The 14698-nt window shown below is 47.6% G+C and overlaps 1 protein-coding gene across 1 annotated transcript in view; it reads left to right on the top strand.

The window, feature by feature from the left end:
• BRD4 (bromodomain containing 4) overlaps nucleotides 1-14698 on the top strand; it is a 64766-nt gene that overhangs the window by 27307 nt on the left and 22761 nt on the right. Inside the window, 4 exon segments of the mRNA XM_084223960.1 lie at nucleotides 1919-2128; nucleotides 5619-5818; nucleotides 8575-8873; nucleotides 10864-10971. Coding sequence (XP_084080086.1) covers nucleotides 1919-2128; nucleotides 5619-5818; nucleotides 8575-8873; nucleotides 10864-10971 — 817 coding nt within the window.

The raw sequence follows: 14698 nt of genomic DNA on the forward strand, positions 1-14698 counted from the left end.
TCTTTGTGGAAGGCAAAGAAATCAGAATTCCCAGTTTTCCAGGAAAATTCCATATTTTTTTCCAAGTAGGATTTGGGGGAAAAAAACAAAAATCGGAATAGTCCAAAAAATGCTGACTCGGCAAAAAAAAAAAATTAGTGATTTTTGTTGTTGTTGTTGTTGTGGAAATTAAAGAGATCGGAATTCTCAGCATTCCAGGAGAATTTCCAACTTTCCAGGAAAAAATTCCGTTTCTTTTTCCAAGTAGGATTTGGGGGAAAAAAAAACAAAAAACAAAAAAATCGGAATAGTCAAAAAAATGCTGACTAGGCAAAAAAAAATTAATGATTTTTTTGTTGTTGTTGTTGTTGTTGTGGAAATCAAAGAGTTTGGAATTCTCAGCATTCCAGGAGAATTTCCAACTTTCCAGGAAAAAATTCCGTTTCTTTTTTTCCTTCAGCGGGATTTGCAAAAATCGAATTCAGACTGAACCAAAAATGCTGACTCGGCAAAAAAAAACCCAAACAGAAAAACCACCAAACTAAAAATTGGTGATTTCTTTGTGGAAGGCAAAGAAATCAGAATTCCCAACATTCCAGGAAAATTCCATATTTTTTTTCCAAGTAGGATTTGGAGAAAAAAAAAAAAGAAAAAGAAATCTGAATAGTCCAAAAATGCTTACTCAGCAAAAAAAAAAAACCCCAAACTAAAAATTGGTGATTTTTTGTTGTTGTTGTTGTTGTGGAAGGCAAAGAAATCAGAATTCCCAACCTGCCAGGAGAATTCCCAACATTCCAGGAGAATTCCCTTTTTTTTTTTCCACAGAAGGATTTGCCAAAAAAAAAACCAAAACCAAAAAATTTGGAATTTTTTTAAAATGCTGATTTAGTAAAAAAAAAATTGCCAAAAAATTTGGAAATTGGGGGGGATTTGTTGATGAAGTGAAAGAAATTTGAATTCTCAGCATTCTGGGAAAATTCCCTTTTTTTTCCCCCAGCGAGATTTATGAAAAAAAAAAAATTGAGAATAATTAAAAAATTCTGATTTGGCAAAAAAAAAAAATTTAAAAAATTAATCAATTTGGGAAAATCCTTCAAAATAGTGAGAAACCCTTTGAAAATGAGTGAAAATCAAAATGAGTGGAAACTTCTGGAATGGATGGAGAGATTGGCGTTGGAAAAGATCTCAGAAATTTTGGAGTCAACCAAAGATGATCCAAGAAGATCCAGGAAAACTCAAAACTCCCCAAAATACAACTTTTAAATAAATAAATCCTAGAAATTTTCTTTCCCAAAACCATCTTGGAGATGGTTGAGATCTCCAGTGGGAATCCATGGTGGGATTGGGGTTGGAAAAGATCTCAGAAATTTTGGAGTCAACCAAAGATGATCTCAAGAACTTGGAAAAGGCAATTTTTAAATGAGAAATTGAGGAAATCCTGTGAATTTTCCCTGAAAACCATCTTGGAGGTGGTTGAGATTTCCAGTGGGAATCCATGGTGGGGTTGGAGTTGGAAAAGATCTCAGAAATTTTGGAGTCAACCAAAGATGATCCAAGAAGATCTCAAGAACTTGGAAAAGGCAACTTTTAAATGAGAAATTGGGGAAATCCTGTGATTTTTTCCCCCAAAACCATCTTGAAGATGGTTGAGCTCTCCACTGGGAATCCATGGTGGAACCTCCAAGATCATCAAATCCACTGAAGGCCATCCAAGAAGATCTCAAGAACCTGAAAGTTGCAGCTTTTCAATGAGAAATGGACTAAATCCCATCGATTTTCCCCCAAATCCACCTAGGACAGGGTCAGAATTCCAAGAAACTCCCCAAATTTCAGGGTCCCTCCCCCCACCCCACATCCAGGTGGGGTGTAGACCCCTCCCAAACCGTAGGAGACGCCGCGGCGCCGAGCCCGGCGTCACCGCGGTTCCGTGCGCCCGCAGGACGTGTTCGAGATGCGCTTCGCCAAGATGCCGGACGAGCCCGAGGAGCCGGCGATCCCCGCCTCGTCCCCCGTGGTGGTCCCGCCCCCCACCAAGGTGGCCCCGCCCTCGTCCAGCGACAGCAGCAGCGACAGCTCCTCCGACAGCGACAGCTCCTCCGACGACTCCGAGGAGGAGCGGGCGCAGCGCTTGGCCGAGCTCCAGGAGCAGGTGAGGGGTGGTCCAGGGGTCCTGACGGGGTTGGGTGGCCTTGGGCTCACGGCTGGAGGTCGTGGATGTCCCGTGATGGTCGGGTCCAGAGACAGCAAAATTGTGGAACTTTTTGACCAGAAATCATTGGGTTTGTCAGGTTGGAATAGTTGGGTTTGTTGACCTAAATTGTTGGGTTTGTAGACCTAAAATTGTTGGGTTTGTTGACCTAAATTGTTGGGTTTGTCGACCTAAAATTGTTGAGTTTGTTGACCTAAATTGTTGGGTTTGTCGACCTAAAATTGTTGAGTTTGTCGACCTAAAATTGTTGGGTTTGTAGACCTAAAGTTGTTGGGTTTGTCGACCTAAAATTGTTGGGTTTGTTGATCTAAGAATGTTCGGTTTGTCGACCTAAAATTGTTGGGTTTGTTGACCTAAAATTGTTGGGTTTGTTGACCTAAAATTGTTGAGTTTGTTGGCCTAAATTTTTGGGTTTGTAGACCTAAAATCGTTGGGTTTGTCGACTTAAAATTGTTGGGTTTGTCGACCTAAAGTTGTTGGGTTTGTGGACCTAAATTGTTGGTTTTTTTGACTCAGAATCGTTGGGTTTGTTGACTTAAAATTTTTGGGTTGTTTGACCGAGAATCGTTGGGTTTGTGGACATAAATAGTTGGGTTTGCTGACCCAAAATAATTGGGTTTGTCAGCCTGGAATTGTTGGGTTTGTTGACCTAAAATTGTTGGGTTTGTTGACCTAAATCGTTGGGTTTGTTGACCTAGATTGTTGGGTTTGTAGACCTAAAATTGTTGGGTTTGTTGACCTAAATTGTTGGGTTTGTCGACCTGAAATTGTTGGGTTTGTAGACCTAAAATTGTTGGGTTTGTAGACCTAAAATTGTTGGGTTTGTCGACCTAAAGTTGTTGGGTTTGTAGACCTAAATTTTTGGGTTTGTAGACCTAAAATTGTTGGGTTTGTTGATCTAAAACTGTTGGGTTTGTAGACCTAAAATTGTTGGGTTTGTTGATCTAAAACTGTTGGGTTTGTTGACCTAAAATTGTTGGGTTTGTTGACCTAAAATTGTTGGGTTTGTTGACCTAAATTTTTGGGTTTGTAGACCTAAAATCATTTGGTTTGTTGACCTAAAATTGTTGGGTCTGTGGACCTAAAATCGTTGGGTTTGTTGACCTAAATCAGGTTTCTGGACCTAAATTGTTGGATTTTTTGACCAAAATTGTTGAGTTTGTCAACCCAAAATTGTTGGGTTTGTCAGCCTGGGATTGCTGGATTTGTTGACCTGAATTGTTGGGTTTGTCGACCCAAAATCGTTGGGTTTGTAGACTCGGAATCGTTCGGTTTGTCGACCCAAAATCAAGTCAACCCAAGTTTGGTTTATTAACCGAAATCTTTCGGTTTGTCAACCTGGAATCATTGGGTTTGTTGGCCCAAAGTTGTTGGGTTGACTTGAAATAGTTGGGTTTGTTGACCCAAAATAGTTGGGTTTGTAGACCCAAAATCATTGGGTTTGTTGACCCGAATTGTTGGGTTTGCCAACCCAAAATCGATGGGTTTGTAGACCTGAAATTATTGGGTTTGTCATCCTGAAGTTGTGTTGGGTTGACCCAAATTGTTGGGTTTGTTGACCCAAAATCTTGGTTTGACCCAAAATCCTTGAGTTTGTTGACCGGAAAGTGTTGGGTTTGACCCCAAAATTAATTGTTTTGTTGGCCCAGATTCTTTGGGTTCCTTGACTTAAAATCAATGAGTTTGTTGGCCTGGAAATGTTGGGTTGGCCCAAAACTCAGTGACCAGGTGGGGTCAGTCATGGGTTGGGTTTGGTGGCCTTGGAGGTGTCCATGGAGCCATTGGAGGTGACAGTGACCAGGTGGGGTCAGTCATGAGTTGGGTTTGGTGGCCTTGGAGGTGTCCATGGGATGGTTGAAGGTGACAGTGACCAGGTCAGGTCAGTCATGGGTTGGGTTTAATGACCTTGGAGGTCTCCATGGAATGGTTGGAGATGACACTCAGTGACCAGGTGGGGCCATGGGTTGGGTTTGGTGACCTTGGCGGTCTCCAGGTGGGGTTGGTCAATCCCAGGTCACAATCAATGACCTTGGAGGTGTCCATGGAGCCATTGGAGGTGACAGTGACCAGGTGGGGTCAGTCATGGGTTGGGTTTGGTGACATTGGAGGTGTCCATGGAACCATTGGAGGTGACAATGACCAGGTGGGGCCATGGGTTGGGTTTGGTGGCCTTGGAGGTGTCCATGGGATGGTTGAAGGTGACAGTGACCAGGTGGGGTCAGTCATGGGTTGGGTTTGATGACCTTGAAGGTGTCCATGGAATGGTTGGAGGTGACAGTGACCAGGCGGGGCCATGGGTTGGGTTTGGTGACCTTGGAGCTCTCCAGGTGGGGTTGGTCAATCCCAGGTGACAATCAGTGACCTTGGAGCTCTCCAGGTGGGGTTGGTCAATCCCAGGTCACAATCAATGACCTTGGAGCTCTCCAGGTGGGGTCGGTCAATCCCAGGTGACATTCAATGACCTCAGAGGTGACCAGGGCGTGGGTTGGTCAATCCCAGGTGACATTCAATGACCTCAGAGGTGACCAGGGCGTGGGTTGGTCAATCCCAGGTGACAATCACTGACCTTGGAGGTGACCAGGGCGTGGCTGGACCCTGCTCGAGCAGGTTGGGCTCAGCCCCAGGTGGGTTTGATGACCTTGGAGGTGACCATGGAACCATTGGAGGTGACACTCAGTGACCAGGTGGGGCCATGGGTTGGGTTTGGTGACCTTGGCGGTCTCCAGGTGGGGTCGGTCAATCCCAGGTGACATTCAATGACCTCAGAGGTGACCAGGGCATGGGTTGGTCAATCCCAGGTGACAATCAGTGACCTCAGAGGTGACCAAGGCGTGGCTGGACCCTGCTCGAGCAGGTTGGGCTCAGCCCCAGGTGGGTTTGATGACCTTGGAGATGTCCATGGAGCCATTGGAGGTGACACTCAGTGACCAGGTGGGGCCATGGGTTGGGTTTGGTGACCTTGGAGCTCTCCAGGTGGGGTTGGTCAATCCCAGGTGACAGTCGATGACCTTGGAGCTCTCCAGGTGGGGTTGGTCAATCCCAGGTCACATTCGATGACCTTGGAGGTGACCATGGAGCCATTGGAGGTGACAGTGACCAGGTGGGGACAGTCATGAGTTGGGTTTAATGACCTTGGAGCTCTCCAGGTGGGGTTGGTCAACCCCAGGTCGCAGTCAATGACCTTGGAGCTCTCCAGGTGGGGTTGGTCAATCCCAGGTGACAATCAGTGATCTCGGAGGTGACCAGGGCATGGCTTTGGTTTGATGACCTTGGAGCTCTCCAGGTGAGGTCGGTCAATCCCAGGTGACAATCACTGACCTTGGAGGTGACCAGGGCGTGGCTGGACCCTGCTCAAGCAGGTCGGGCTCAGCCCCAGGTGCCTCCTGACCTCCTGGAGAACCTCCCAAGCCCCGTCTCGCCCGTTCCGCAGCTCAAGGCCGTGCACGAGCAGCTGGCGGCGCTGTCCCAGCCCCAGCAGAACAAACCAAAGAAGAAGGAGAAGGACAAGAAGGAGAAGAAGAAGGAGAAGCACAAAAAGAAGGAGGAGCTGGAGGAGGCCAAGAAGAGCAAGGCCAAGGAGCCGCCGCCCAAGAAGGCCAAGAAGAGCAACAGCAACAGCAGCGCCTCCAGGTGGGCCCTTCCCACAATTCCCTGGGGCAGTTTGGGGATCCCCCAGTGCTAATTAAGGTAATTACCGCCAGGTTCGTTAATGAGGGACCTCGTGGCCCCAGCTGTGGTGGGTGGGGTTGAGCCCGGCCCTGAGCTCAGCTCAGGGTTTGGGGCTGGTTCTTCTCTGTGGTCTTGGGGACACATGGCTGGGCAGGTGGAGCTGGGCTTTGGGTGGGCAGGAGCAAGTTAAGCTCAGCTTTGGGTGTCTAAAACCGGCCTGAGCTCGGTTTTGGCTGTCTAGGAGCAAGTTAAGCTCAGCTTTGGGTGTCTAAAACCGGCCTGAGCTCAGTTTTGGCTGTCTAGGAGCAAGTTAAGCTCAGCTTTGGGTGTCTAAAACCGGCCTGAGCTCAGTTTTGGCTGTCTAGGAGCAAGTTAAGCTCAGCTTTGGGTGTCTAAAACTGTCCTGAGCTCAGTTTTGGCTGTCTAGGAGCAAGTTAAGCTCAGCTTTGGGTTTTTGAACAGCTTGAGCTCAGTTTTGGGGGTGCAGGAGCAAGTTAAGCTGAGTTTTGGCTGTCTAGGAGCAAAGTAGGCTCAGCTTTGGGTTTCTGAACAGCTTGAGCTCAGTTTTGGGTGTGCAGGAGCAAATTAAGCTCAGCTTTGGGTTTCTGAAGGGCTTGAGCTCAGCTTTGGGTGTCCAAAACCACTTTGAGCTCAGTTTTGGGTGTCCAGGAGCAGGTGGAGCTCAGTCTAGACCATTTTGAGCTCACCTTGGGATCACCACACATTTTAAGCTCAGCTCCCACCTGAGCTTCACTTCAAAGCCACAACCAACAAAGCCACTTGTTTTTAGGATAGAAACTAAATCTCCTCCAGCTCCTGTGGCTTAGGGCCAGGTTTAGGGTGGGTTTAGGCCAGGTCTAGATCTAAAACACCATTTTTTGATCCTGTGAGCAGCAAGAAGCAGCCAGTGGTGAAGCTGTCGAGGTCCTGTGGGTTAGGGCTGGGTTTAGACTGGGTTTAGGTTGACTTTAGGGTAGGTGTAGGTCCAAAATTCCATTTTTTGGTTGTCAGAACAGCAAGAAGGAGCCAGTGGTGAAGTTCTGCAGTTTCTGTGGCTTAGGCTGGGTTTAGGCTGAATTTAGGTCAGTTTTAAGTATAAAACCCCATTTTTTGGTCACGCACGCACCAAGAAGGAGCCGGTGGCAGTGAAGTCCTCCAGGTCCTGTGGGTTAGGGCTGGCTTAGGTTGGGTTTAGGCTGGAATTAAGTCTAAAACCCCATTTTTTGGTCACTCACACACCGAGAAGGAACTGGTGGCAGTGAAGCCCTCCAGGTCATGTGGGTTAGGGCTGGTTTAGACCACGTTTAGGCTGGGTTTAGGCCTAAACCACCACATTCTGTTGCTGCGAGCAGCAAGAAGGAGCTGACACTGGTGAAGCCCTCCAGGTGCTGTGGGTGAGGGCCGGTTTAGGCCGGGTTTAGACCACATTTAGGCTGGGTTTAGGCCTAAACCACCACGTTTTGTTGCCGTGAGCAGCAAGAAGGAGCCGGTGACAGTGAAGCCCTCCAGGTCCTGTGGGTTAGGGCTAGCTTAGGTTTGGGTTTAGACCACATTTAGGCTGGGTTTAGGCCTAAACCACCACATTTTGTTGCCGCGAGCAGCAAGAAGGAGCCGGCGCTGGTGAAGCCCTCCAGGTCCTGTGGGTTAGGGCTGGTTTAGACCACGTTTAGGCTGGGTTTAGGCCTAAACCACCACTTTTTGTTGCCATGAGCAGCAAGAAGGAGCCGGTGCCGGTGAAGTCCTCCAGGTCCTGTGGGTTAGGGCTAGCTTAGGTTGGGTTTAGACCACGTTTAGGCTGGGTTTAGGCCTAAACCACCACATTTTGTTACCGTGAGCAGCAACAAGGAGCCGGTGGCAGTGAAGCCCTCCAGGTCCTGTGGGTTAGGGCTGGTCTAGGTTGGGTTTAGGCTGGGTTTAGGCCTAAACCACCACATTTTGTTGCCATGAGCAGCAAGAAGGAGATGGTGGCAGTGAAGTCCTCCAGGTCTTGTGGGTTAGGGCTGGTTTAGACCACGTTTAGGCTGGGTTTAGACCACGTTTAGGCTGGGTTTAGGCCTAAACCACCACTTTTTGTTGCCATGAGCAGCAAGAAGGAGCCGGTGCCGGTGAAGTCCTCCAGGTCCTGTGGGTGAGAGCTCGCTTAGGTTGGGTTTAGACCACGTTTAGGCTGGGTTTAGGCCTAAACCACCACATTCTGTTGCTGTGAGCAGCAAGAAGGAGCCGGCGCCGGTGAAGCCCTCCAGGTCCTGTGGGTGAGGGCTGGTTTAGGCCAGGTTTAGACCACATTTATGCTGGGTTTAGGCCTAAACCACCACATTTTGTTGCCGTGAGCAGCAAGAAGGAGCCGGCGCCGGTGAAGCCCTCCAGGTCCTGTGGGTGAGGGCTGGTTTAGGCTGGGTTTAGACCACGTTTAGGCTGGGTTTAGGCCTAAACCGCTACGTTTTTTTGCCGTGAGCAGCAAGGAGGAGCTGGCACTGGTGCAGCCCTCCAGGTCCTGTGTGTTAGGGCTGGTTTAGGTTGGGTTTAGACCACGTTTAGGCTGGGTTTAGGCCTAAACCACCGCATTTTGTTGCCACGAGCAGCAAGAAGGAGCCAGTGACAGTGAAGCCCTCCAGGTCCTGTGGGTTAGGGCTGGTTTAGGCCAGGTTTAGGCTGGGTTTAGACCACGTTTAGGCTGGGTTTAGGCCTAAACCACCACATTTTGTTGCCGTGAGCAGCAAGAAGGAGCCGGCGCCGGTGAAGCCCAGCAAAGCCGCGCCCGCCTACGAGTCGGAGGAGGAGGAGAAGTGCAAGCCCATGTCGTACGAGGAGAAACGCCAGCTGAGCCTGGACATCAACAAACTGCCCGGGGAGAAGCTGGGCAGGGTCGTGCACATCATCCAATCCCGCGAGCCCTCGCTCAAGAACTCCAACCCCGACGAGATCGAGATCGACTTCGAGACGCTGAAGCCGTCGACGCTGCGCGAGCTGGAGCGCTACGTCACCTCCTGCCTGCGCAAGAAGAGGAAACCCCCAGGTACGTCCAGAGCCACCCAAAATTGGGGGTTTTCGGCCCAATTTTCTGGTGGGGTTAATCCCCAGGGTTGGGTTTTTGGGGAGGTTTTGGAGGCGGATTTGGTTTCGCCAAGATGGCGGCGGGTGGGATTCAAAATGGCGGCCGCTGCAGGGATGGTTTAGTTGGAATAATTGAAGATTTTATTTTGAAGTTTTAATATTTTAAATTATTGAGTGGATGTTTGCAACGAAGCAGTTGGGGTCAACCAGTTGGGCTTAGGATCAACCGGTTGGGATGAAACAGCTGGGTTTAGGATCAACCACTTGGGATCAACCAGTTGGGATCAGCCAGTTGGGATCAACCAGTTGGGTTTAGGATCAGCCAGTTGGGATGAACCAGCTGGGTTTAGGATCAATCATTGGGATCAACCAGTTGGGTTTAGGATCAGCCAGTTGGGATCAACCAGCTGGGTTTAGGATCAACCAGCTGGGATCAACGAGCTGGGTTTAGGATCAACCAGTTGGGATCAACCAGTTCGGTTTAGCATCAACCAGTTGGGGTCAAGCAGTTGGGTTTAGGATCAACCAGTTGGGGTCAACCAGTTGGGTTTAGGATCACCCAGTTGGGTTTAGGATCACCCAGCTGAGTTCAGGCTGCCCCAGTTGAGTTCAGGATGCCCCAGTTGGGTTTAGGATGACCCAGTTGAACTCAGCCTGCCCCAGTTGACTTCAGCCCATCCCAGTTGGGTATAGAACCAACCAGTTGAGTTTAGAACCAACCTGTTGAGTTCAGGCTGCCCCAATTGGTTTCAGGATGACCCAGTTGGGTTTAGGATGACCCAGTTGAGCTCAGCCTGCCCCAGTTGGGTTTAGGATGACCCAGTTGGGTTCAGGCTGCCCCAGTTGGGTTTAGGATGACCCAGTTGGGTTCAGGCTGCCCCAGTTGGGTTTAGGATGACCCAGTTGGGTTCAGGCTGCCCCAGTTGGGTTTAGGATGACCCAGTTGGGTTCAGGCTGCCCCAGTTGAGCTCAGCCTGCCCCAGTTGGGTTTAGGATGACCCAGTTGGGTTTAGGATGACCCAGTTGGGTTTAGGATGATGCAGTTGGGTTTAGGATGACCCAGTTGGGTTTAGGATGATGCAGTTGGGTTTAGGATGACCCAGTTGGGTTTAGGATGACCCAGTTGCGTTTAGGATGACCCAGTTGGGTTCAGGCTGCCCCAGTTGAGCTCAGCCTGCCCCAGTTGAGCTCAACCCCCCCAGTTGAGCTCAGCCTGCCCCAATTGAGCTCAGCCTGCCCCAGTTGAGCTCAGGCTGCCCCAGTTGAGCTCAACCTGCCCCAGTTGAGCTCAGCCTGCCCCAGTTGAGCTCAGCCTGCCCCAGTTGAGCTCAGCCTGCCCCAGTTGAGCTCAGCCTGCCCCAATTGAGCTCAACCCCCCCAGTTGAGCTCAGCCTGCCCCAGTTGAGCTCAGCCTGCCCCAGTTGAGCTCAACCTGCCCCAGTTGGGTTTAGGCTGCCCCAGTTGAGCTCAGCCTGCCCCAATTGAGCTCAGCCTGCCCCAGTTGAGCTCAACCTGTCCCAGTTGAGCTCAGCTTGCCCCAGTTGAGCTCAGCCTGCCCCAGTTGGGTTTAGGCTGCCCCAGTTGAGCTCAGCCTGCCCCAGTTGGGTTTAGGATGATGCAGTTGGGTTTAGGATGACCCAGTTGGGTTTAGGATGATGCAGTTGGGTTTAGGATGACCCAGTTGGGTTTAGGATGATGCAGTTGGGTTTAGGATGACCCAGTTGAGCTCAGCCTGCCCCAGTTGGGTTTAGGATGACCCAGTTGGGTTTAGCCTGCCCCAGTTGAGCTCAGCCTGCCCCAGTTGGGTTTAGGATGACCCAGTTGGGTTTAGGATGATGCAGTTGGGTTTAGGATGACCCAGTTGAGCTCAGCCTGCCCAGTTGAGCTCAGCCGCTCCCAGCCGCGCGCCTCCTCCCTCTCCGCCGGCGCTGACGCTCCCGTTGTTCCCGCAGAGAAGCTCGACGTCCTGGCCGGCTCCTCCAAGCTCAAGGGCTTCTCCTCGTCCGAGTCGGAGTCGAGCAGCGAGTCGAGCTCCTCGGACAGCGACGAGTCGGACTCAGGTTAGCCCCGCCCCCGCTCTGCCGAAATAAACTCGATTTCATCGCTGCCTTCGCCGTCCGCTCGTCTTTGGGGGAGCCCCGACCTCCCCAACCCCAACCCCCCCCGATGCATTCCTGAATTTTTTTGGATTTTTGTGGAATTTTTTTTCCGTCCCGGAGCGAGCGCCGCGGGAGGGGAGGGGAGGGTCGGGCGGGGGTGGAGGTGGAGGGGATGAGGGGTTGGGGGGAAATGGGATTTTGGGGGGAAATGGGGTTTTATATGGGGAAAAATGGGATTTTATTGGGGAAAAATGGGATTTTATATGGGGAAAATGGGATTTTATGGTTAAAAATGGGATTTTGTGGGGGAAAATGGGATTTTATTGGGGAAAAATGGGATTTTATATGGGGAAAATGGGATTTTATTGGGGAAAAATGGGATTTTATGGATAAAAATCGGATTTTGTGGGGGAAAAAAATAGGATTTTGGGTATAAGAATGGGATTTTATAGGGGAAAAATGGGATTTTATTGGGGAAAAATGGGATTTTATATGGGGAAAATGGGATTTTATTGGGGAAAAATGGGATTTTATAGGGGAAAAATGGGATTTTATGGATAAAAATTGGATTTTGTGGGGGAAAAAATAGGATTTTGGGTATAAGAATTGGATTTTATAGGGGAAAAATGGGATTTTATGGTTAAAAATGGGATTTTGTGGGAAAAAATGGGATTTTCTGGATAAAAATGGGATTTTATGGAGAAAAATGGGATTTTGTGGGGGGAAAAGGGGATTTTATAGGAAAAATATGGGATTTTGTGGGGGAAAAGGGGGATTTTCGGGGGGGAAAAGGGGATTTTATAGGGAAAATGGGATTTTCTGGATAAAAATGGGATTTTATGCGGAAAAAACGGGATTTTGTGGGGGAAAAAAAAGGATTTTGGGGATAAAATTGGGATTTTATAGGGGAAAAATGGGATTTCATTGATAAAAATGGGATTTTGTGGGGGGAAAATGGGATTTTACGGGAAAAATTGGATTTCATGGGGGGGAAATGGTATTTTGTGGGAAAAAATAAAATTTTATGGGGGAAAGTGGGATTTTGTGGGGGGAAAATGGGATTTTATGGGGGAAAATTTGGATTTTGTGGATAAAAATGGGATTTTATGGATAAAAAATGGATTTTGTGGGGGAAAAATGGGATTTTCTGGATAAAAATGGGATTTTATGGGGGAAAATACAGGACTTTATATGGGAAAAATAAGTTTTTGTGGGGAAAAATGAAATTTTTGGGGGGGAAAATGGGATTTTGTGGATAAAAATGGGATTTTATGGGGGAAAACTGGGATTTTGTGGGGAAAAAATGGGATTTTATGGAAAAAATGGGATTTTGTGGGAAAAAATAAAATTTTATAGGGGAAAATGGGATTTTATGGGGACAAAAATAGGATTTTATGGGAAAAAATGGAGCAGATGGGGTTTTAGGGAGGGGAAAAATGGGATTTTATGGAGAAAAGAGGTGGAGGAAATGGATTGTATGGAAAAACCGGGGTTTTATGGAGAAAAAAAAAAGGAGCAGATGGGATTTTATGGAGGAAAAAATGGAGGGAAAGGGATTTTGTGAAAAAAATGAAATTTTATGAAGAAAAAATTCTGGGAATAGGATTTTATGGCTTAAAAAATAGGGAAAATGGGATCTTAGAGTTCAAATCATTGAGGGGATGGGATTTTATGGATTTAAAAAAACAGGGGAAATGAGATTTTAGGGCTAAATCACAGAAAAATTGGATTTGGGGGATAAATTCCTTTGGGGGATTTGGGATCTGGAGGGAAAAATTGGATTTTGAGGGAATTTGGAATTCCAAGTCCCCGGCGTCGCTCCCTGCGCCTCCCTCGGGCTAAAATCCTGATTTTTCTTGGTTATTATCCCAAAATTTCCTGGTTTTTATCCTGAATTTTCCTGGTTAGTATCCTGATTTTTCCTGGTTATTATCCCAATTTTTCCTGGGTTTTATCCCGAATTTTCCTGGGTTTTATCCCAAATTTTCCTGGTTATTATCCCAAATTTTCCTCGTTTTTATCCCAATGTTTCCTAGGTTGCATCCCAAATTTTCCTTGTTTTTATCCCAATTTTTCCTGGGTTTCATCCCAAATTTTCCTGGTTCTTATCCTGATTTTTCCTGGTTATTATCCCAAATTTTCCTGGGTTTTATCTCAAATTTTCCTGGTTCTTATCCCAAATTTTCCTGGTTATTATCCCAGATTTTCCCGATTCCCGCCTTTCCTCGTGCCCGTCCCCGCCGTGGGTTTGGGATTTGTTCCCATCCCAAAATCCGAGCTTGAGCCGGGCTTAACTCCAGAACTGGGATTGGTTTGGTGGCTCCAGGGTTGAAAAATTCCATGGAAATATTTGGGATTGAATTCCAGAGGGGGTCAAGCATGGAGAGGGAGCAGAAATCCAAAAAAATTCCCCCAAAAAAAGAGAAAAAAATCCCAAAAAATCCCCAAAAAAAAAAACCCCAGGATTGAGCCACATCTGGTGGCGATTCCCAGCAATTTTCCAGGATTAATCCAGAATTAGGAATTTTTGAACATTTTAATGAATTTTTTAGAACAATTTTAAGGAGTTTTCCATAATTTTGGGGGTTTTGTTGGAATTTTTTCCATAAATTTTTGTTGGAATTTTTAGACCTGACTTAGGAATGGGAAAATCTGAGGAATTGGTGTTGAATTCTTCCCTGGATTTATCCTTTAAATCCTATTTTTTATCAGGTTTTTTCCTGATTTTTGCCTGATTTTCCATCAAATCCACCAAAATTCGGCTCATCCCAAATCCCACAACCTTAATTTTTCCCAAAAAAGTGGTGGTTGGAAGCAGAAAAACCCGGAAAAGGCATTTTTTGGGATGAATTTCACTCCAAACCACCAAATCCAGATTTTTTTCTCCCAGAAAACTTTGATCTGCCCCAAATATTTTCCCCAAATCCGTTGATTTTTATGTTCCTTTTTCCAAGATTTCTCAGCCTTGGAAACACCAATTCCTCACTCCCTCAAAAACTTGGGAAAGGACTCCAAAAATTCACTTTTTTCATGGAATTTCACCCCAGGATGTGGAAATTCGGATCCGTCCGTCGGCGTTTCGCCGTTTGGGTGGGAATAAAATCAGGATTTTGGGGAAAACGTGGGGAAAATCCCAAAAATTTGCCATTTCTGCCCCAAAATCACCTGGAATTGACTTTTCCATCAATCCTGGATTTTATCCCCGTGGATTTGGGTTGAAGGTTCATCCATGGGTTGGGTTGGGATCTCCAAAATCCGGGAGGATCCACCTGGGAACGCGGCTCCGACTCGGGAAGGAAGTTTGGGATCAGCCTTGGGTTGGGATCCCTGGAATCTTCTTGTGGACCAGAAAATTCCAGCTGGGACCCAAAATCAGTGATGGAGTTTGGGATCATCCCTGGGTTGAAATCTTTGGAATCTCCTCTGGACCAGAAAATTCCAATTTGGACCCAAAGTTGTTGATGGAGTTTGGGATCAGCCTTGGGTTGAGATCCCTGGAATCTCCTCTGGATCAGAAAATTCCAACCGGGACCCAAAATTGGTGATGGAGTTCAGGATCATCCCTGGGTTGGGATCTCCAGAATCTTCTTCTGAACCAGGAAATTCCAATTTGGACCCAAAGTCGGTGATGGAGTTTGGGATCATCCCTGAGTTGGGATCTCCAGGTGATCTCCATGGAACCTCACAA

Source organism: Fringilla coelebs, assembly GCF_963513975.1.
Source record: "Fringilla coelebs genome assembly, chromosome: 32".
Classification (NCBI taxonomy): Eukaryota; Metazoa; Chordata; class Aves; order Passeriformes; family Fringillidae; genus Fringilla; species Fringilla coelebs.